General features: G+C 45.9%; 1 protein-coding gene across 1 annotated transcript in view; it reads right to left on the bottom strand.

The window, feature by feature from the left end:
• Positions 1-22,015, bottom strand: part of SRRM4 (serine/arginine repetitive matrix 4) — a 255,091-nt gene that overhangs the window by 10,224 nt on the left and 222,852 nt on the right. The window contains exons 10-12 of the mRNA XM_085633486.1: positions 14,886-15,098; positions 14,078-14,188; positions 12,616-12,759 (exon numbers count right to left, since the gene is read on the bottom strand). Coding sequence (XP_085489612.1) covers positions 12,616-12,759; positions 14,078-14,188; positions 14,886-15,098 — 468 coding nt within the window. The remainder of the gene's footprint in view (positions 1-12,615; positions 12,760-14,077; positions 14,189-14,885; positions 15,099-22,015) is intronic.

Here is a 22,015-nt window from a genome sequence, read left to right as displayed (position 1 = left end):
GGCAGGAATGGTTCATATTTAAGACAATATAGTGCATTTCTGTCCTTTCCGCTTCACTGGCACACAAAGGACTGCCTAGTGCCAATGGAGGATTGTTTTTTTTTGTAGGAAGTGGCACATTCCTGGACAAAATCAATCATGAGAGACTTTTTTCTCTTTCATTCTGCAGCACACATGGAAAGAGAAAAAAACAAGTATTTCTCCTTGCCACACCTCTCTAGGGGAGTCATATCTTTTTGGAGCATTCCCAGGCTTACCTGATCCTGTAAATCTGGGAATGCATCAAAATCTATGGATTTTGTATGGGAACACTCACGCAGCACCCATGGAAACACCTCCTAGGCGCAGATTAAAGCAACACAGCGATTTGTGCTGCTTTACATTACTCAAGATTTATAAAGCCAATCAGGACCACACCAGGTGGCCTTGTGTGGCTTCAGAAATCAAATTTTTAATTTGCATTATAAATATGCCCCTCTGAATTTACCCCAGCTGTGTCCGGTCCTAATGGGCAGAGAGGCCATGCTCTCTCACCTTTTGCCCAACAAGAAGAGAATCAATCAGGCTGAACAAAGTTTAGCCTGACAGACAGTTTATTTTAAATGCACAGTCTCCTGGCTCCCTGAGTTGAATTTTGCAGGGCTGAAGATGTCACAGCTCCTCTGGGCCTGATCTCTTCAGCTTGGTAAAGCACCTTGAGTTCCTTACCCTTGTGACGAAGGGGAGTGTCACTGATTTTTTCGAACCCATGTGGTTAGTTTTAAGCCCTGAAGTGCCCAGGACCAAGTGTCAATCAGTGACACCTCGTCACAGAGTGGAGTAGGGTCAGCAGCTCTTCTTGACCCCATTTCACTCAGTGAAGAGGTAGGGACTGCTGCTTTCTCTCATTGGCTCAACATTAAGGATAATGGGGCGACCTGGTGTCCCTCAGAACCTGGGTATAGATAATATATAGAGAAAACAATTGGTTCTGTTGGGCGATACAATTGCTCTGGTAAATGTATTCAATGCAAGAGAAAAGGTGTTTCACACTTCCTTTTAAACAATAAATTAAAATAATTATTTTGTTTAGGTTTCGTGTGTGCGTGCGTCCATGTAGGAATATTTGTGAGTGAGTGCTGTGAACTGATGTGTGTGTGTGTGTGTACCTGTGTTTGGGAATGCATGGGTTTGTGTGAGTTTGTATGTGAATGAATGAATGAAATAAGCTTTATTTCGATAAAAGAATATCTTAAAAAGCACAGACAAATATAAATTGTAAAAACAAGTGATGCCAAAGAACAAATCATTTAAATATAATGTCAACATGACCCCAAGATATACAAAGAATTATAAAAAACATATAAACATTATAAATAGGACAATGTAAAATAGATATGCAGACAGGCAATGTAAAACAGTCTGGCTACTTAGTCAAGGGCTGCAAGGCCTTTAGACCTTAAAAGCCAGGACCACCTCAGATATTTCGATAGAGCGCAAACAAAGAGAGATCGTGTGTCTGATTTAAGAATGCGCAGCGCTATGAGGTGGTCACGCGTGCCCAAGGTTCTGCATAAAGGTTTGAGCCAATATGATCTAGGGATTTTATATTCTGGGCATGCGAAAAGCACATGTGCAAGAGATTCAGATTTAGTTATACAAAAAGGACAGTTGGGCGAAGTTTGGAAGGGAGGTTTCCAGCGGGCAGTCAGCTCTCGTACTGGAAGAGTGCCAATTCTGAATTTGAAGTAGAGGGCTCGATCGTATGGCTTCTGAATAATGTCAAGATAAGGCTCAAAATAAACGTTATCTTTGAGGAGAAGAAATTCGGTAGTACATCTACTGGAATGGGAGCTGGAATTCCTTTTTCCTATAACCCAACTCCAGTAGAGTTTCTTCAGCTCAGCTTTCGGGGGCGAAGCTCTATTTGTCCAGGCGTCTTTTAGGCCAAGATCGAAGAGCAGGGACTTTACCTCTTTTAGCCATTTGATTTTATTCCAAGAAGGCATGGAAAGAATTTCGGATAGGCCCTCCGCATACTTGGCTAACTCGGGGGTCCGCCAGAGCCGAGCCCAGAGAAGTAAAGGACGTAGTTTGGCCAGATCTTTCAACGCATGGCACCCTAGATCCGAAAGTAAGGGCACTATAGGTGTGCTCTGCGGAAGTGCCATCAGTTCCTTGTAGAAACTGGAATCGGATTTGGCAAGTTCCTCAATATTGTTTGAGCCCCATAATTCAGCTCCATAGAGTGCCGAACTCACACCCTTAGCTTTGTAAATGTCCAGAGCTGGGGCTATTGGTCTAGATGAAGAGGAACGATGTTCTCTGAGGAGGGCACCAGTGACCCTCTTATGAGATAAAAGCATTTTATGCAAGTGAGATGTCCATCGCATGTTATCTGTGATGCGGATGCCTAAGTAATCAAACTCTTTGACCCTTTCAAGAGGGACTGCATTCAAGACTGGAGGCTGACCTAATTTTTTGGGTGGATTTAAAATTAGGTATTTCGTTTTGGTGGTGTTGATAATGAGACCTCTATCATTACAGAAGGATTGGAAACTGTCAAGAAGGGTTTGCAAGCCCATAGGTGTTTTGGAGAGGAGGAGGGTGTCGTCAGCAAACAGGAGAGTTGGAACACGTTCGCCCGCCAGGGATGGTGCATCAGCAGGAACTTTCAACAGATGGTCCACTACCCCATTCACATAAAGTGAAAAAAGGGTGGGAGCAAGAACACACCCCTGGCGGACACCCCTGTTTACTGGAATTCTCTCAGTTTTTTGGCCCTGTTGACCCCAACGTACTTGGGCATAATTGCCGTCGTGAAGTTTTATTAGCAGGGCCAATATGTAGGGAGGAATGTGCATGTTGGATAAAACACGCCAAAGGGTATCGCGGGGGACAAGATCGAACGCTGTTTTTAAATCTATAAAGGCCAAGTAGAGACTGCCTTTTCCAAGGAGAACAATCTTCCAATAGATAAGGATCAGTCTAAAGACCTGTTCTATAGTGCCCGTCCCGACCCTAAAGCCTGCTTGATAATCTGAGAGAACGTTGTTGTCATTTGCCCAAGTGAGTATCCTTTCCAAAATCACTTTCCCAATAACCTTCTGAGATGAGTCGATCAGGCTTATTGGGCGGTAATTAGCCGGATCTCCTCGGACACCCTTTTTGAAAATGGGAACAACCTCAGCCCCCTTCCATGACTCAGGGACTGGGGCGCCATTGACAATAGCATTAATAAGGGTCAAAAGGAGCTTCCCCCAGCTTGATGGATCAAGTTTAAGCACATCACCGGGGATACCGTCCGGACCAGCTGCTTTCTGCGGGACAATAGACTGGATAGCTCTGTATACCTCCCTATCAGAGAAGGGGTCAATTTTCTGGGCGTCCACGAGGGGAAGCGTCCCCTCGGGGAAAAACTTCTCCACCGTCTCGGATCGAGTGGAATAGAGATTGAGGAAGTGCTCATACCAAACTAAACCAGTGATATTGCATGTCAGAAGTTCATGGGCAGGTCTATTCTTTGATCTTATTGTGTCCCAGAAGGCACCGGGGTTACGTTTGAGGGAAGCCTCCCTTAGGGTCTGCCAAAACTGTTCCTCCCAAGACTTTTTTGCTTTGAAAACCGAGGTCTTATAATCTTTCCTAGCTTTCTGGATCATGGGTGTATTCCCACTTTTTAGGGCCGCTATTAGGGCAGATTTGTTAGTCCTGCAACTTTGCGTATACCAGCCATTCTTGGAGATGGGCTTTAGCCCTCCCCTCGGCAGGCCACCTTTGCAATGTGTTCGGAATAGATTCCCCAATTTAAGGATGGTATCTTGAAAGACTAATGGAGCCCTATTAAGGGAATCCTGAATATTGGTGGATGGAGTCAGCTCAGCTTGCGTAGCATGTAGAATAGACCTGATTGATTCGACTTTGCCATCATCCAACATTACTTTGCGCCATTTAAGGCGCCTCTCACAGTTGGTGGGGATAACCTCCGAAGATTGGAGGGGGTTAGCCACCAATGAAGACAAGGACCCATGTGGTTGTGCCCAGAGTGAGTTTAGACAAAGAGATAACTGGTTATGGTCGCTATCATGAGAGGGAATTATTTCCATGTCCACCATGTGTGTCCAGAGCTCAAGATCGAGAAGTATATAGTCGATCCTTGAGGTGTGATTAGGTCTGTTGTACGTGTGGGCGCCCTGGAGGTCGGAGGGTGTTCTACCATTGGCCGCCCTTAGGCCAAATTCTAGTGACATGGTGTTCAGGAATACAACAGATTTAGTCCATCTCTTAATAGGGGGCAATGTTAGTAGTGGGATACCTCGCTTGACGTCATCCTCTAGTAGATCGGGAAGGTCTGCTGAGGCAAGGGGCTCGAAGGAGCAGTTGAGGTCGCCTGCTACTAGGACGTAAGCTGCATGGTGACACTTGCGTAGTTCGCCCTCAAGAGTTACAAGCGCAGGTGATAGAGCACCTCCGCTAAGGCCCCTCGCATAGACGTTAAATATCTCAAGAGGTTTCCTTCCCTGGGCTCCCTTAAGGGTAAGCCTTAGTATGTCAGGGGAGACAATGTGTGCCCGCCTAATGGTACACCCAAGGGAAATACTAACCCAGATCAACAGGCCGCCCGAAGGACGACCTCTTCCTGTCGGTGATAGGATTGCTGGTGTAAAAAAGGTGGTGTAGCCAACCATATGGTATGGCTCAACAGCCCAAGTCTCCTGAAATATACAGATGTTGTAAGATGTAATAGAGGACTCCCAATGAGGGAGGTCTAATTTGCTGGCGAGGCCAGCAACATTCCAATTTAGAATCCTAAGGAGAGTAGTAGTGGTGGCTACATCTTGTGAGATAGGTAAGTTGGAAGAGTCAGAAGTGACCTGAGTCGAGTTGCTAGAGGAGGGTGATAGAGGATGATTAATACCCTGTGGAGTTGGAGTAGGCTGGGAACAGGGCTGCTGGGCATATGGACCCAAGCCGGTATGCAGAGGCTCCCTAACAGAGTCAGTGGCTACTTCGGGATCATCTGCAATACTTTGGGCACCAGCAGAAGAAGGAATATCGGCCTCAGCCGAGATTCCATGTCAGTAGTGCTCATAACGACTATGAGTGTCATAATGATTGCTTGGGGCAAACGTAGAGGAGGCCTTGTCACTAGTATTCCAGACTCCCTTAAGATACCCATCACAAAGTGGTTGAAAAAGAGGATATTGGTAATGGGAGTAAGGAGTGCCAGAGTAAAATTGGCTTAGATCTAGGCATCCTATGGCACTCATAGTGGGTTGGTGGTAGTTACAGATTAGCCTTGCGACCCGAGGATCTCTAAAATTTATGATGACACAATCACCAGGGATGTTTTTTGGTTTATTGCCCACCCAAGATACCCTTCTGACATGGAGAACATGACCGTCCAGATGATATGGGAGCGGTCTATTAGTATTCAGCCAGTGTGTTGTTTTGTTACGCAGTTCGATGTAAGATTCTGGCTTGTCAGATTTAAGGCAAGGAACTCCAGTCAGGATGGCAACAAGGGGTAGGCACTCCGGTGGAAGGTTAACATGAGGTAAACTCAATTCTTGGCCGGTAAAAGGAACTTTAGGATGGGCTTGTGAGTGATCATTGGTGGATAGTTTAGGGAGATTCTGTTCGGGCTCAACAGAGTTATCATTCGAGCCGGAAGCCTGTTTTTTATTATTAGAAAGGTTGACCAAGTGAGTATTGGGTAGTGGAGGCCTTGGGGCTGGTGGAGGAATTCCATTCTTAGGGCCTGAGCTTGAGGCAGCATATGATTTAGGCAATGCAGCTTGGGGCGTGGGCTCAATGGAAGTAATTGGAGAGGGGTCGACAGTAACACCATGACCCTGACCCGTCTTTGCGTGTAATTTAATTAGTGACTTAAGGGAGAAGAAGTTGTCCAGAGAGGCTTGCTCAAATCTCTCAAGCCTCTCGGACAATAATCTCACTCTTTCCGTCATAGGAAGTAGCAGGGATTTAATCAGTAATTCAAGTTGACCAATAATTGGAGGCAGGGGTTCAGGGACAGTTTGTGAACCAGATTGTTGGAGGAATTGCTCTGCGGGGATATGGGTAGGCAAGATGGTAGAGTGGACAGGAGAAGATCTTATCCTCTGCTGATGTGAGGTAGGCGGTGCTGTTCGACCCGCTTTCTTACCCCCGATAGTGCGTGGTTTGCTTTTGTATTTCTTCGATACTTTTGCGTAGTCCTCCTTGTTACCACTAGCTGCCCTTTTCCTTTTGCTTGCAGCGGGTATTGGGTCTGCTACAGTAGGTGGCCCAGTGGACACAGGAGTTACAGGGTGTGAGTTGATAGTAATGGCGGAGTCGGAAACTGCCTGGGAAGTAACTAACAAAGGTGAGTATGAGAGGTTCTGCGGTGTAACTTGAGCAGAGTGGATTGGATTGGTGAAGTTTGAGGCCGCACTCGGCGGTGAGCGCTGCAAAGTCTCAGTTACAGTGCCATCCACTTGAGTGATCGTTCTGGCGGGAGACACAGCTCGCGCAAATGCACCCATTGAAGAGCACTTATCTTTTAACGCGTCGAGAGAGAGTCTCCGCTCTGTAAGGGCAATTTCTTTCTCTAGTACAGAGCAGGCGCGAATAATGAAGTGATCAAGGGTGCCACTGACGGAAGCCCCACCTCCCTTTCCCGAACGTGTGGACATTGCCATGGCTAATAAGTAAATACGAGGATCACAGCATGAGGTATAGCAAACAATCAGTCACAGGTGCAATGCGTCGAGTCAATAGAGCAATAAGGATCTTTACCGGATAGAGGGTTGCAGTGGTGACAAGAGGGGTGGCCCAGCCCGGCCTCCTTTGGCCCCTGACGGCCACAGACGGCCCGCCCTCTGCCCGGGCTCAGCCCGGCGGCGCCCGCGCGCGTCCCGCGACGCGGAGGGATCCACGTCCTTTTAAGCGCCTCTGGGCGCGTGCTTTGCGTGAGGCGGGCGCTAGGGCACCTGGGAAATGTAGTCTCCCCGCTCTTCGGCCGCACGATGGTAAAGCGGCAGCAGGGGAGACACGGTGTAATTGAGCCCAGGAGCAGCGACGAGGCAGCAGATCAGGGATGGCGCCAACAGACTTTCCCCAAAAGAATGTCCAGTTTTCAAATTGGAAGGTTGTATGTGTGCATCAGCCCCCCTCAATGCCAAAAATGACTACCCGCTTTCTAGAAGCATTATTTTCTTTTATTTTAAAAGAGGTCCCTAGATTTTGGGAGGGTAACTCCCATCCACCAGGTTTACTATATTGGGGTACCAGTAACTCCAGAGGTGGACAATACGGGTCCCCTCAGTAATGCAGAACCAGAACTAGAAATACCAAACAAAATTCTGCAGTTTATTCCTCATCCTCCCCCTGCACCTCCCCCCCTTTGCACAAGTTTCACCTGTAGGCAGCAACTCCTTTGAACAGCTGCAGGCTCCTTGTGAAAAACAAGATATTTGGAGTTACTGCTGGCATTGTAATTTGTGGGAGGGCATGTAACTCGTCACTGGCACTGTGAAAATTACCAGAGACCTCCTAATGCGGCTGAAAATAGTTTAACCAAGCTATTCCCTACAATCTGTTTGGTTGAAAACCATAATGATTTGGTAGTCTTACCACTTTCCAATCCTTCACCCTTTCCAATCTGCACCAGTAATATGAGAATGCTAATGTGCTAAGGATCGTAGCAGTAATCAATACACACTATTATATTTTAGTACTTTTACATCACCCAACACAGTGCCCAGACAATCTATTAGTGGTGTGAAAATCTACCTCAAAGTCAATTTTGTCTTCATTTGCTTTACGTATTTTAAGGACCTGATAACTCCTTTAAGCCTCATATCCTCCCACGGCGGATCGAGAAGGCAGAGCCCCCCTTTCTCTATTTTTCATAATCCAGACAAAATTAGGCCCTGGATTCTACAGAGAAGTTTAATTATCAGATTATATATCATATTTAGTCTTTCTAAAAGGGCTAGTAGTTCTGGAAATAAAGAGAAGATAGGGGTTGATTTTCTACCTCTACTGGGACAAAAAAAGTGACCTCATATTAAAAGAACAGTGTCCCTCATTGATAAATCCTGGCAGTTAGGACCTTTTTGACACATCTTCTTGATGACCTTTCAAAGATGTGGGAACACACGTTACTGGCTGATAACAGAAGCAAAAGACACAAATCTGTATTATTCCACTTTATATCAATTAGGCGAAGAAACACTGCAGGCGCTTCCAGCTGATATTTACCCAGCGGCGGCTCCTGCGCTATGGCAGAGAAGCGTCGCTCCCCCAAAAACAGCAGGAAACCCTCACTCCCCATGATGGTTTGGCCGGCCGCCTCAGTCCGACCAAACCATCATGCGCAGTGTACCTCTCTTCATTTACGATTGGCTCCTGAGGCGAAAAGCCGGGAGCAGGGGCAAACTACTTTTTAAAATTATTGTGTTTTTATATTGTGTTTTTAACTGGCATCTTCACCTACCAGCATCTCTTGGCTTCCCACAAACAGCGCTACTCGCTGCAACGATTCCCTTCCTTCAGCCGCCATTCCCGAGGGCGAGGCGAGACACGCCCCCTCAGCTGGCCACGCCCCCCCGCCATACCTACAAATAGAGCGCGCCGGTGCCAGGCGTCGCATTTACGGTTGGCTCCTGAGGCGAAAAGCCGGGAGCAGGGGCAAACTACTTTTTAAAATTATTGTGTTTTTATATTGTGTTTTTAACTGGCCTCTTCACCTACCAGCATCTCTTGGCTTCCCACAAACAGCGCTACTCGCTGCAACGATTCCCTTCCTTCAGCCGCCATTCCCGAGGGCGAGGCGAGACACGCCCCCTCGGCTGGCCACGCCCCCTCCAACCTCCCGACCCACCGGCATAAAGCATGTGTCTTAGTAGGAAGCGCAGCGGACGAGCGCAGCGGGCGCGACTTTTGCACGCCGAAGGCGCGCCTAAGGTAAGCCCGTCTGCGCCCGTCCGCGGCCGGACGGGGCTAGGGGCACGACATTATGCCAAAATGATGTCTTATTCCTCAAAAGAACTCATCGCCCTTCAAGGCCACTGGCCACTTCCCGATCCCACCCGCAGGCTCGTCTCCGCATTAGGCCTCGCTTCTTCCTCTTCCTTTCCCACGACACCACACCCTCCGTTGCATACCCCCCCGTCACCATGTCCCCTCCCACCCGACCCTCACCCCACTACCCCGCCTTTGTCTGTATTCCTACTCAACACCAGGTCAGCGGTCAAGCACCACCACGAGCTGTTCGTCCTACTCGATTCAGAGAAACCTGACCTACTGCTCCTGACCGAAACCTGGTATTGTGATTCCTCCCTTCCTGTTCTCCTGGCCACCCTACCCCCCTCCTATGTGGCCTTACGTGCCGACCGCCCAGCAGGCAGGGCCGGTGGTGGGGTCGCCTTAATCGCCCGGTCGGAATTGAACTTTCAATCACTTCCCTTTTCCCCTATCCCCTCTGCTGACTTTTTGGTTGTCCGTTCTCTTCTATCCTCCCCTCCTATTATTTGCCTTTTAATGTACCGCCCCCCTCAGCCTTCGCCCTCATTCCTACCGGCATTTCAAGACCTGTTGGCCAACTTGGTGGTCAACTACGCCTCGGTCTTGGTGCTGGGAGACTTCAATTATTGGCCCTCAGACCCACATGAGTGTACGGCCTCTAAAGAATTCACAGAATCTCTCCTGTCTCTCAACTTTGCTCCGCATATAACTGTCCCTACTCACTCCCATGGGCATATACTCGACCAGGTCTGGTCCCTCAACCTCCCAGTGACTTCGGCAGCAGTCTCTCCCTGCCCCTGGTCTGACCATGCCCTCATTTCCCTCTCCATTCTCCGCAACCCGGTATCAAAAACTCCGCATGCCAAAAACACCTGGGCGCGGAACTGGAACAAACTGGATTTTCCCTCCCTGACCTCCCTGCTTCGAAACTCCACTCCCACCCTCTTCGGCTTATCATCTACCTCTCAAGCCAAGGCCATAAACACCTGGCTGGCTGGTGGCTGTGATTCAGTGGCTCCCTTACGTCGCATTTCCATCCGTCGACCTAAGGATTCCAACAGATGGTTTAACGACCACCTGAAAGAGCTTAAACTGAGCGTCCGACGGGCGGAGAGGCAATGGAATAAAAATTACTGTCCTTTATCAAAAACTCACTTCCTCACATCACTGGCCAAATATAAAATAGCAATTCTCGCCGCAAAAACCACCCATTTCTCTGCAAAAATAACGTCCGCTGAAAATAAACCCAGGGAAATTTTTGGCATAGTGAATGACCTGGCATTCTCAGATTGAACCTTACCCCAAATCCCCCCCTCCCAGCCTCTTTGTGATCAACTTAACGCCTACTTCCTGGATAAGATTGTTACCATCAAGGCCAACATTCCACCACCTTCACCTGCATTCGTTGATCCTTCCCCTCCCACCGTTCAATGCCCTCTCACCTCCATTCCCCCCTTTTCTCAGGAATCATTTCTGGAGATCCTTCCCAAAGTGAAGTCGGGGTCTCCGGCGGATGTCTGCCCGGCACGTATTCTGCAGCAAATTTACTCCTGCTGTTCTGAACCCCCCATCGCCTTCCTCAACAGCTCCCTAGCACAGGGTGTAGTGCCCCCCGCGCTAAAGGCAGCTACTATAGTACCCATTTTGAAGAAACCTGGCGCGAACCCTTCCATCTCGGCCAACTATCGCCCCATCTCCTTGCTGCCCTTCTTGGGCAAGGTGATGGAACGCCACGTCACCGTGGTACTCAGCGCCCATATTGAGACCAATGGGGGGCCGGCATCTCGCCAGGCCGGTTTCCGTCCCAGACATTCGACTGAATCGGTTGTGGTCTCAGTCCTAGACAACCTCAGAAAGGGTATGGATGATAACAAACACCAGGCACTGGTCCTCCTTGACTTGTCCGCCGCCTTTGACACGGTGGACCATACCATCTTACTGTCCCGTGTCAGGGCGGCTGGAATCGGGGGATCAGCCCTGGTTTGGCTCTCCTCCTTTCTGAGGGACCGCACCCAGGCAGTGCGGCTAGGCGTCTTCTCTGCCACTCCCCTCCCTGTCACTTGCGGCATTCCCCAGGGATCCTCTCTTTCCCCCCTGCTTTTTAATCTCTATATCTTCCCTCTTATCTTCGCGCTTCAGCAGCTGGAGGTCACCGTGTACAACTACGCGGATGATCTCCAGCTCATCTTTGATCTGTCCTCCTCTCCCCTTTCTGTCTGTAATTTCCAGTCTACCATGACATTCATCAGGGACTGGATGAACCACAACCACCTTAAGCTGAACCCGGATAAAACCGAGTTGGTTCTCACCGGTGGTTCATCCAGCCCCTGGAACTCTTTTTTTTGGCCCCCCTCTCTTGGGCCCGCACCTTCCCCCTCAACCACGGTCAAAACACTGGGTGTCAAAATGAATAATCAGCTCACCCTTCACCCACAAATCAGCTCTGTGGTCTCCTCTCGTTTCCTCACTCTCCGCACCATCCGCTCTGTTTCCCGCTTCTTTTCCCCTCAGGCACTCAAGATCATCATGGCCGCCCTGGTGATATCAAAGCTGGATTATGCCAACGCCCTCTATCATGGCATTCCAGCTTACAGCCTGCGAAGACTTCAGTCGATCCAGAACCAGGCGGCCCGGCTGGTTTACGGCCTCCCACGCTATCACCATTCCCCCCCCCTTCTCAGGGAGCTTCACTGGCTTCCCGTAAAAGAACGCTCCCTTTTTAAGACGGGCTGCATGGTCTTCCAGGCCCGCCAAGGCACTGCCCCCGCCTTTATCTCTTCTTTAATAAAACCCTATGTCCCCACAAGAGAGCTCCGGTCTTCCTCTAAGTCCCTTCTTCAGATCCCCCGCTTCACACGTAAAAAGTGGGGTGGGGCCAACTTCTCCACCTTGGCTCCAACATTCTGGAACTCCCTTCCTGACCATCTCCGTTCTGCTACCCAGTACCTCTCTTTTCGCAAAGATTTAAAAACCTTCCTCTTCAATCAGGCTTTCCCCGCTTAGCTCTTCATTCTTATCACTCTTGTCTTTTCCCTCAGTTGCCGATCCTGCCTACTAGCGCCAAGAAACCGCATGGTGTACGCTGCGCTTTAGAAATGTTTTAAATTAGAAATTAGAATTCAACCCCAGCTGCCTTGCTGGGGTTGGAGAGAGCAGGCACTGACTCCGAGTCTGTCCTGGAGTGCTGATTGAGGGTGCTCAGGCCAATCCTGAAGCTTCTCTCATCTGAGTGCAGCTTCAGGATTGGCTGCAGGGCATTCTGGAAGTCTGTGCCTGAAGCAAAGGAGCATGACACGGGATGTGGCGGCTGAAGGTAAGGTTTTGTGTTTTTTATTTTGCTCCCCTCCCTTCAGAACCCCTATGCCCCCCCAACCCTCCACCCACCTGCCCTGCCACTTGTCGCAAACACAGGCCGCTACTGTATTTACCTTTAGAAATATCCACCTCCATGTCCCCATTCTGCTGCCTGTGTCATTTCTGGAGTGTTGCTCTTTCATCCTTCACGCTGCTGAGCTGCCGATTTCAGTGCCTGGCTCTTATCTGAGGGGCCATGCCAGTTTGACTCTAAGACAAGATGCCCATTCTGCAGTTGGCTCACTTGTTCTATTCCTAGCTTAGACCTACCTGGTGATTCTTCGAGCTTCCAGATGGCTTGGGGAATCTCTTCTGCGCTTCCTCATGGGCGAGTAGGACCTTCGTCTTTTCTTCTGCCGGTCCTTGTTCGAATCTTTTTCACTGGATCCATACCTGTGCTCTCTTTCACGGTCCCTGAGACATGGAAGCAAAGAAAATAGTCCAATGGCTGTGGATGATTTTTATTTTGACAAGCAGGCTCCATATTGCATCACTGTTTTACGGTAGAATCACTAGGGGATTCTCCTCTGCCTATTGGCCCTATCCAGTCTTCTCATCCTACTTCGGCTGAGCTTATTGATGCACAAGGACTGCCAGCCGAAACATCTACTGCGTTTGCCAGTTGCTCTGCTGAGAATAGCCCACCAAGTCTCTCCTCTACCCAGAATAACCTTAAAGGTGCCATACTAGTGGGCACACAATCCAAGATCCTTTTTGCAAACCATACACAGATTTATAGATTTTGTGTTCGATAAATCCATTGCAGCCCTTAATGATAGATAGGAGCAAGGATCAGGGAACGGGCAGCAAGTGACCATCTATAGTATACCCTGTGTCAGTATGGGTATCAATTAGATCTTGCCTGATGAGGTGCATCTACTAAAAGGAATGGGTGCCACGTCCACCAATCTCACAGCTTGCCTGCCACCTATACAGACTGCAGAACCACCGAGTTTCAGTGTCGAAGCTTTGGCTGGTTTGCAGCAGGAAAAGTTTGACCAGCCAAAGAAAGCAAATCACTCCATTTCCGCAGGGTCATTGAGGTTTTATTTTTTTAGATTAAACACCTGCTTTGAGAGTTTGCTATACAAAGACACAAACAGTGCTGAGCGGGATGAAACAAACACGGTGCCCACTCTGCAGAGTGCACTGCCCTGGCGGCTTCACTGAAGTCCTTAGATATGCCAGCCAGCATGCAGTGATGTCTAACTATATGGTGCACTCTTCTGCCAGGGGAGAGGTGGCATGGTGGGCACGAGGGCACCTCACCAAATGTTACATTTGGACTCATAATTGCATTGAAATAGTATACCAGACATGTATATAACTCAACAGAAGAACTAATGGCAGCTGTACAAGTGGTGTTCTATTTATATTTATTGCCCCGAGATGCAGATTAGCATGAAGGCCAAGAAGTCATCTTTGCTAAGCATGCTGGGTATGACAGTCTGTTTAACTCACAATATGTGTTTAGAGGCGAAATTGCTAAAATGCCACAAGCAAGATAGTAAACGAAACCGTTTTAAATGCCATAAAAAACTTCAGATGCAAAATTGCAATTCAGAACAAGATTCACAGAGATTTTAAAGATAATTTGTTTGCATAGCTGCAAACATTGCTGTGCATGATGATAACTCTAACCGTTAGCTAGGTCGGCAGGTGGTAAGCTACAGTACCTCGAAGCTACAGTTTTGTTATTTTCTCATTTTAGAAGTTAGTAACCATAATGTACCTTGTGGGGCTGTAGCGGGAGTAGCTGGGGCTGCGGCGGGTCCGTGAGCAGGTGCTGCCGCGGCGACTCCTGCTGGAGCTGGTTGAATAGCTGCGAGATCTTGAGTAGGATCTAGAAGGAGGAACAAGGTCATGTGAAGGTCATTTCCTTGTGTGGACCCCTTCATATGTCCTTGAGAAAGGGCGAGAGCTAGCCATGTCTAGGTCGAAGCTATATACATCAATAGAACAGAGACTAATTTGATTTAAATCAGGGATTACAGATCAAATTCAGTGAGCTCTGATAGTCCACTTTTCTAACTATTCAACAATACAGCTTTTAGAAAGTATTTCTAAATTTTAAATTCGTTTACTATGAGGATAAGATGATATACCCTGTAGACACATGAAGGCACTAGGGCAATAGTGAGTACAAATGTTCTGATACACAGTCTCTGTTCACCTGCTTTTGTGGGGGGACATTTGGACTTGTAAAAATAGTCTGTAAAAGGCCTGATTGGATTCTATGTATTAGGCCGGTCATTAGAAGAGGAATTTAAATAATCATCTGTGACCCCGATCCTAGAGAGGCCATTTTGGTTTCGTGAAGGCATACTCACGAGTGAGAGACAATCGAGGGCTGAGTTGAAAAGACCTCTAATGCACATGTAGAGTAACAGGACTTTGCTCCTGATAACAGAATTAGAGACAATCTGAGGCACACTGACTATGATTCAGATCGTTGTATTTGCATTAAAATTATATCATTCGCAAATTGCCCTCTCTAGGAGGTGGGGATGAGACATAGGTATCCTGCTACTAGACCTTACCTCTTCCTTGAAGAGCAGGATCTGCTACGTGATGATCTCGTTGAAGAAGACCTGTGGCGTGTAGAGCGCGAGGAGCTGCGTGAAGAGGACTTCCTTGAGCTGGCATCTGAGTGGCTTCTGGACTGGGACCTCTGAGACAAGCTGCGGGCGGGTGAAGGGGGCTGAGTCCGCTGCTTCTCCTCCAAGCATCCGAGGCATGGGGACAGGACTCCACTGGAAAGGAATAGTTTCATCTTTGTGAATTCACAGCAATTTAGCACAGTAAGAGGTGCAAGAGGCCAGTATTGTGAAAATTTCAGGAAGTATTTAAGTTTTAATAGTAAGATAAAAATATGTGATTGGCCATACCCACAGCAATTTTGACATGTCCATTACACTTTGTCCTTATTTTTACGTGTGAATTTCATTCCTGAAGCTTAGAGCTCAAGTTCAGTTTTAGAGGAAGGGCAATGAGGAATTCAAACTTTTTACTGTGCCACACGAATTGTCAAAATCTATGTATTCTGTGAATGCTGATGAATATTTCACTGAGGAATCATAGGCCCACCCAATTTCAGAATTATTATCTAAATCTAAGGAAAAAGTAATGCTGCTGTCAGTCTCAAGCTAAACAGCTAGGAGCCAGATTTATCATTATATGACGTTTCGCAATGCAGCAAGACAACTTGGTGCGCTGCATCAAATAGAGAGGGCAAGATTGCACCATATTTACTAACAAATGGTGCATTCCTGCTCACTCTGTGCTGGCGCACTCAGTGCAGTTTAGTGCCAATGCAGGCACCCTTGTTTTTTGGTGCAAGGGTGCCTGCGTTGCAGGCAGGATTGATTTTGTGCAGGAAGGGACATCTTCCTGCACAAAAACAATCTTTAGAGGTATTTGTCTCTTTGTTAGTGCGCTGTAGAATGCAGCAATAAAGATACTTCGCCTCGTTGCACCTTTATCAGGAAGGTGTCGCATTTGATGCATTCTCTGGTTTACCTGCCTTGGCAAATCTGGGAATGTGCCAAAATACATGGGTGGATACGAGGCAACACCTACTCTCCACCCATGTAATGCCTTCCCTGCACAGAGTAATGCAAGGCAGCAACTTGCACTGCCTTGCATTATTCCAGATTTACCATGCAACGCAGGGTTTTGCAAAGTGGTCTTTTGTGGCTTGATACATCTGACTTAAAGATTGTTCTGTCCTTACATCAGTCACCTTGCGTACTGCAAGGGCAACCCTATCCTTTGATAAATCTGGGCCAGAATTGTTAAACTATTTAACTTATACCCTAATTTGCCAGAAATGTACAACGACAAGTGCATGGAAAAGATTTGGCCATAGGAAACATCTGCACATTCTAGTTTAAATTAGACTGTCATGGTTTAGTTCAAGCCACAGCGAACAAAGAAAACACAATAACCGTACTAGACTGGACAGGACTGTTCCCATGAGGAGCGGGTTAAGACTGATTTGCATATGGCTGGGTCTTAACTGGGGTGGCAAAGTGAGCAAAAGAATGATGATGGATTTAATCCAGATCTAATAGTGATTGGGGGTGAGTGTCTGAAAAGTTTCAGCACTCCGTCCATCATGTTATTGTGTTTGCCTTGAACAACCACTTCTCACTGAAGAATTATTTACTGCTGTCAAACGCCTTCCCACGGGCAGAGCTCCTGGCCCAAATGGTTTCACTGTTGATTTTTTTCAACATTTTTCTAAATTATTGGTACTTAAACTACTTCATCATTTCCTTTCATTGAATAATTCCCTGGTTCCTTCACAGAAGCTATGATCTGTCTAATTCCAAAAAAGAATAATAATTTGTCCCAATGTCAAAACAATCGTCCTATATCCATGGTAAATACCGATTGTAAGATATTCTCTAAAGCCTTAGCTCTTCAACCTAATGATTATATTCCTGATCTTTTTGGTATCAAACAATTGGGGTTTAGAAATAAAGTTGACAATTCACTCATCTTTCTTAATATCCTAAGTAAAGCCCCAAATCTCAAACATTCAATCGCCGCGATAACTGTAGATGCTGAAAAGCCCTTGATAGAGTTAGCTGGCAATACATGCTCTTCACTGGCAGGGTTTTGGCCCTTGAATTTTACAACTAATCTCCTTACTCTACTCTTCACCTCATTCTTCTGTCATGATTAATGGAGTCCAGTCTCCATACTTTCCTTTATATCGTGATAAGCATCAAGGATGCCGACTATCACACATGCCATTGAACAAACTTTGTTTCAAAACCCCTTTTTTTGGAATGGGCTTATCTTGGAACCCAGATAAAATAAAGTGCCTGGGAGTCTGGTATATTAATAATCTAAGAGACATACTAAAATCTAACATGGATATTTTAATTGTATCGTGATACAATTAAAATTATGCTACTTCCTTTAATTAATGTTTACCTGATGATGTTACCTATAAACATTTCTGGAAAATATTTCAAGGCCATTGAAAAGCTTTTGTGGGAATGGGAAACACTCTTGAATATCTTTACATTGCCTGAGGCTGTCTAAATCTGTAGGGGTATCAGAACACTCCTCGACCACAGATATACTGTGGCCCTCATCCTCCTCTATCTCTCCACAGTGTTCAATAGTCTGACACTTAAGCCTTATCAACAGATTCGATACCCTCAAGTGGGTTGCCTCCTTCCTCACAGGACAGACACAGAGCATCCGACTTCCGCCCTTCACCTCCGCCTCCAAAAACATCATATGCAGCGTACCACAAGTCTCATCCCTCAGACCCACCCGGTTCAACATCTATGTAACTCCCTTTGAAGATGTCTTCAGATCCCATGGACTCAACATAATCTCTTACGTAGACAATCCTCTCGCTCACTGAGGACCCCCAAGGCCAGAGCAAACTTCTGCAACGCCATGACCAATGTAGTTAAATGGATGAGGGACAACTGCCTCCAACTCAACGCTGACAAAACTGAGGTACTGATCTTCGGGAAGAACACCTCCATATGGGACCACAGCTAGTGACCTGATAAACTCGGACCTACTCCCACACTGACCGACCATGCATTCGACCTCGGCATCATTCTCGACAGCCAACTGACCATGTAATGACAAGTCAATTAAGTCACCTCCTCCTGCTTCCACATACTTTGCATGCTCTGCAGAATCTTCAGATGGATCCCAACCAACACTGGACAGACCGTCACTCAGGCTCTTGTCACCAGCCGCCTCGACTATGACAACTGCCACTATGCTGGTATCTCCTCATAAGTCTCCAGACCATACAGAACTCTGCAGCCAGACTCATCCTGAACCTCCCCAAATGAACCCACATCGCCTCCCACCTGAGAGACCACCACTGGCTCCCCATCCAGAAAAAATGCCAATTTAAGATCCTAAAACATTCCTACAAAGACCTCCATGACCTGGGATCTGCCTACATCAACCATCGACTGAACTTCCATCTACCCTCTAGACACCTCCGCACCTCTTCACTCGCACTCACCTCCCGCATCTGTCACAGTGGCAACAGTGACTGCTCCTTCTCCAGCGTCACTGCCAAGACCTAGAACTATTGCAGGGATTCTGCCCAAACACAGAACTAGGTACTGAGTCATCCTACCACCTTAATACACATGAGCCCAGGACCGACTAGCTATAGTGTCTCATTTTCTCACCTACTCTCTCACAGAGAAACAAATGATTAGACACCCCAGAACACAACTCTCCCAGATCTCTCAGAAATCGCAGTAGCAAGACAAGGCCTGGCCAGAACAAAACAACAAGGAGCATTGTTGTTCGACCTTGCTCACAACGTTCAGTCAAAATACCAGGAACCTGCCGAGAGTGACTACAGCGATGAGTTCTCATGTGAAAACAGCCATAGAAATGGTTAAAAAACAAAGTTTTGTAGTACCGTGTGCAGCGCAAAGCAATGTGACAGAACGACCTTCCCCTCCAGCTCCGTACAGCCCCCTTGCTGGCAGACTTCAGAAAGAGACTCAAGACCTGGCTTTTCGATGGAGACACAGCACCCAGATACCCCTAGGGGTGACAGTGTTGTGCTTTACAAAAGCTGATTGATAATAATAATAATAATAATCCTGTATTTGTAAAGTGCACAGCTACCCGTAGGTGTCCAGGCGCTGGGGGCCGTCGGGAAGATTAAGCAAGCTATTGCCCAGAGTCACATGGTGCTGGGCAAACCCCTGCCGCCGGTGATCGAACCGTGATCCCCAGCGTCCGGCGTCAGTCGCCCTGGCCGCTGCGCCACACCTCTTCAATTCGATAGATTAATGGGGGGTTAACTTCACTGATTTAACTCTTTATCATAAAGCATTTGGCATTAAGCAATGTCAGGGTTATTTTTATGATCACCTGACACGCAATCTAAATTGTGGTATTTATTGGAACTTGCCATGTTATCCCCCTTTTCTCATGAGCACATTCTTCATATGTCTCGTCCTCCTAAGTATTGGATGCCCTCACTTATCTTTCAATCTTGTTTCTTATTCATGCCATATCTGACTGCTCATCCGTCCTCTTATAAGCACTTTGTTCAAAGTCCAATTGGTATAACAAGCTTTTTGGCAGGATTCTTCTAGTAGAAACGTGCTTACAATCTCTCAATTGCCTCTACATACAAGTGTAATTCTGTTTTTGAGAATCTTTTCCAAACCTTTTGCTTACCACCTAAGTATATGAAAAAATATCAGTATTTGGAACCTTTGCTCACAGTCACACTTAGTTCCATTTTATCCTCTCCCACTCAGGATTATGGTGCTCAGATTATCCCCAGATCCATAACCACCCCCTCTACAGCTGCTCTGATTTATAAAACACTGAAAAATCTTCCATCGGACAGACCTAAATTTAAAATAAAACTTACCTGTGAATTTGAGTTGCAAACAAATTGGTCCACAACTTTTTGGGAGAGACTATTCACTACATCGCACGCGCTGCTGACCTTACCCAAACTTTATATTATTTTTATAATAGGCTCTATTGTACTGAAACTGCTTCAACAAGATATATGTTGGCATTGTAACAAAAGCTCTGGAACCTAGTTACATATGTTTTTTTCAATGTACTAAGCTGTCTCAATTTTGGGATCAAGTGTGGTCACGTATAACTATCACTATGGGTAGTAGGTCTCCATTTTCCATGACTGCTTTAGTTCTAGATAGCTTGGTTAATCTCTGGTCTCATGAAAAAATGTATGGCAAAATAAGCAGATCTTTTTATCCCAATGGGTTTTCAGGTAATCACCTCTCACTGGAAATCTACGGACACTATTACTCTGCAACAATGGTGGAATCTGGGGTGTCATAACCACCGTTTTAATCAGCATAATTTACCATCTACTTTAGTATTTGCTAAACCGGGAACACTGTGGAAACCACTCACTAGATATTTGTCCATACATGCATGTTGTAACTCTAATTAACTGTAAGAGTTTGCTAAATTCCTGTTCCTATTAAGGTTTTATATTTACCATGTTGTTTTTTCTCTTTAAGTCTTTGGTATTGATTTGAATCCACAATGATTAGATAGTTTCATCAGTATATACTTTTCTTATTCTATGTTCTTCTACTCTTTCCTTTCTCCAATCCCCCCTCCCTTTCTTCTTTTCTCTTTCTTCTTAACTTTTCAGGATTTCTGTCCATAAATTTGTCCAATATGACAAGCTTAAAATCCTTTATCCCTGGATTTGAACATTGGACATTATTTGTTTTCTTATTTTATAATGCACTTTTATTAAATTGCTTGTCAAGTTGAGTATACTGTTTATCTTTCTTAATAAAAATACTAAACTTTAAAAAAATATTTTGCAAACGTTTTCCACTGCAATCAATACACTCAGTAAGTGCAGTTGGTCTGCATCGACAGCATGCAGCAATGCACATGAAGTTTGCAAAGGTAAGACTAACAAGCATTGGATTAACCAATAAATCTTTCTTTTTGTTAGGAGAAACTGAGTAATATTTGGGTGCGCTTTTTTTTGGTTGATCCTGCTATCCTACATGTAGAGATGAAGCAACATCTTGGGCTACAACGATATGGAATCTGGGGAAGGAGGCTCTTGATGATAGACTGTATAAGCAGCATTTGCCTTAAAGAAAGGTTTTATGGAAAGGAGTCAGATGATGTTTGCTTTGCAAGTGTTGATCTTAAAGGATACACATATCTAAATACTTCAGGGTAGATAACATGTGACAAAGGGGTTGTATTTTTTATTTAATCTTTAACAAAGATCATTTACGCTAATCTTTACTTTGTGAACAAAAAAGCCCCAAATCCAACAACATTTATCATGAAGAAGAATAAAGCAAGTGAATGCACAAAGCTGATTATTGAGTGAGTAGCACTGTGCCTTTATGGTAGTCTAAAGAATTCAAACAAAATACACATCGTACATTTAAGGTACTAAGCAATTAAAATGTTGATGTCTGGAAAGTAAATATTTTACTGGGGTTTCATCTACAAACTACTTTTTATGTCAAAGCTGTGGGCTAGCAAATTGATGATTTAATACCCACAAAATACCCTGAGATTGATGGAGGGCTAATTCCTAGCAATGTCAAACCATCAAAAACACATGAACGCCAGTGACTGAAGGGAGCTCGCTCAAAGGCCACTGTCTCTGTAATTCCTGTTGTACTCTGTGAAGGATTAGTGATATGAGATTTGCCAGACAGCTAACACTGCCTGTAGTGAGAACTAAAAATTGCTGCACGTTTATGTTTTTTGGGATGTACGCTGTTCTTCTGTCCACACTGCGGTCAGAACACTCGCTCTGTATCTTTATTTCCAATTAAATCTCTCATTCTCGGTCTGCCCCTCCACCCGTCTCCATCTAGTCCTAAAAACAGCATGGGTGTACAGAATTACATTTGTTTTTGCATAATTGTGCGAGGATAAATATGGTGTTGAAAAAATAGTGGAATACCACAAATGCTGTGGACAACAGACTCTCACATTCTACGTTGTTCCCGTACATCCGCACAAATATTTTACTGAGAAGAATTATGGTGTCAATTCGCAAATTTCATGTTATAAGCATAATGGGAAAAATTGTGAAATTACACAAGATTACACCAGCATGATGGACATTTTGCCAGGGCCTAGAAAAGAGAAAAAACTATATGCTATATGTTAAATA

This window comes from Triturus cristatus, chromosome 11 (assembly GCF_964204655.1).
Source record: "Triturus cristatus chromosome 11, aTriCri1.1, whole genome shotgun sequence".
NCBI lineage: Eukaryota > Metazoa > Chordata > Amphibia > Caudata > Salamandridae > Triturus > Triturus cristatus.
This window is presented reverse-complemented; position numbering and strand designations above follow the sequence as displayed.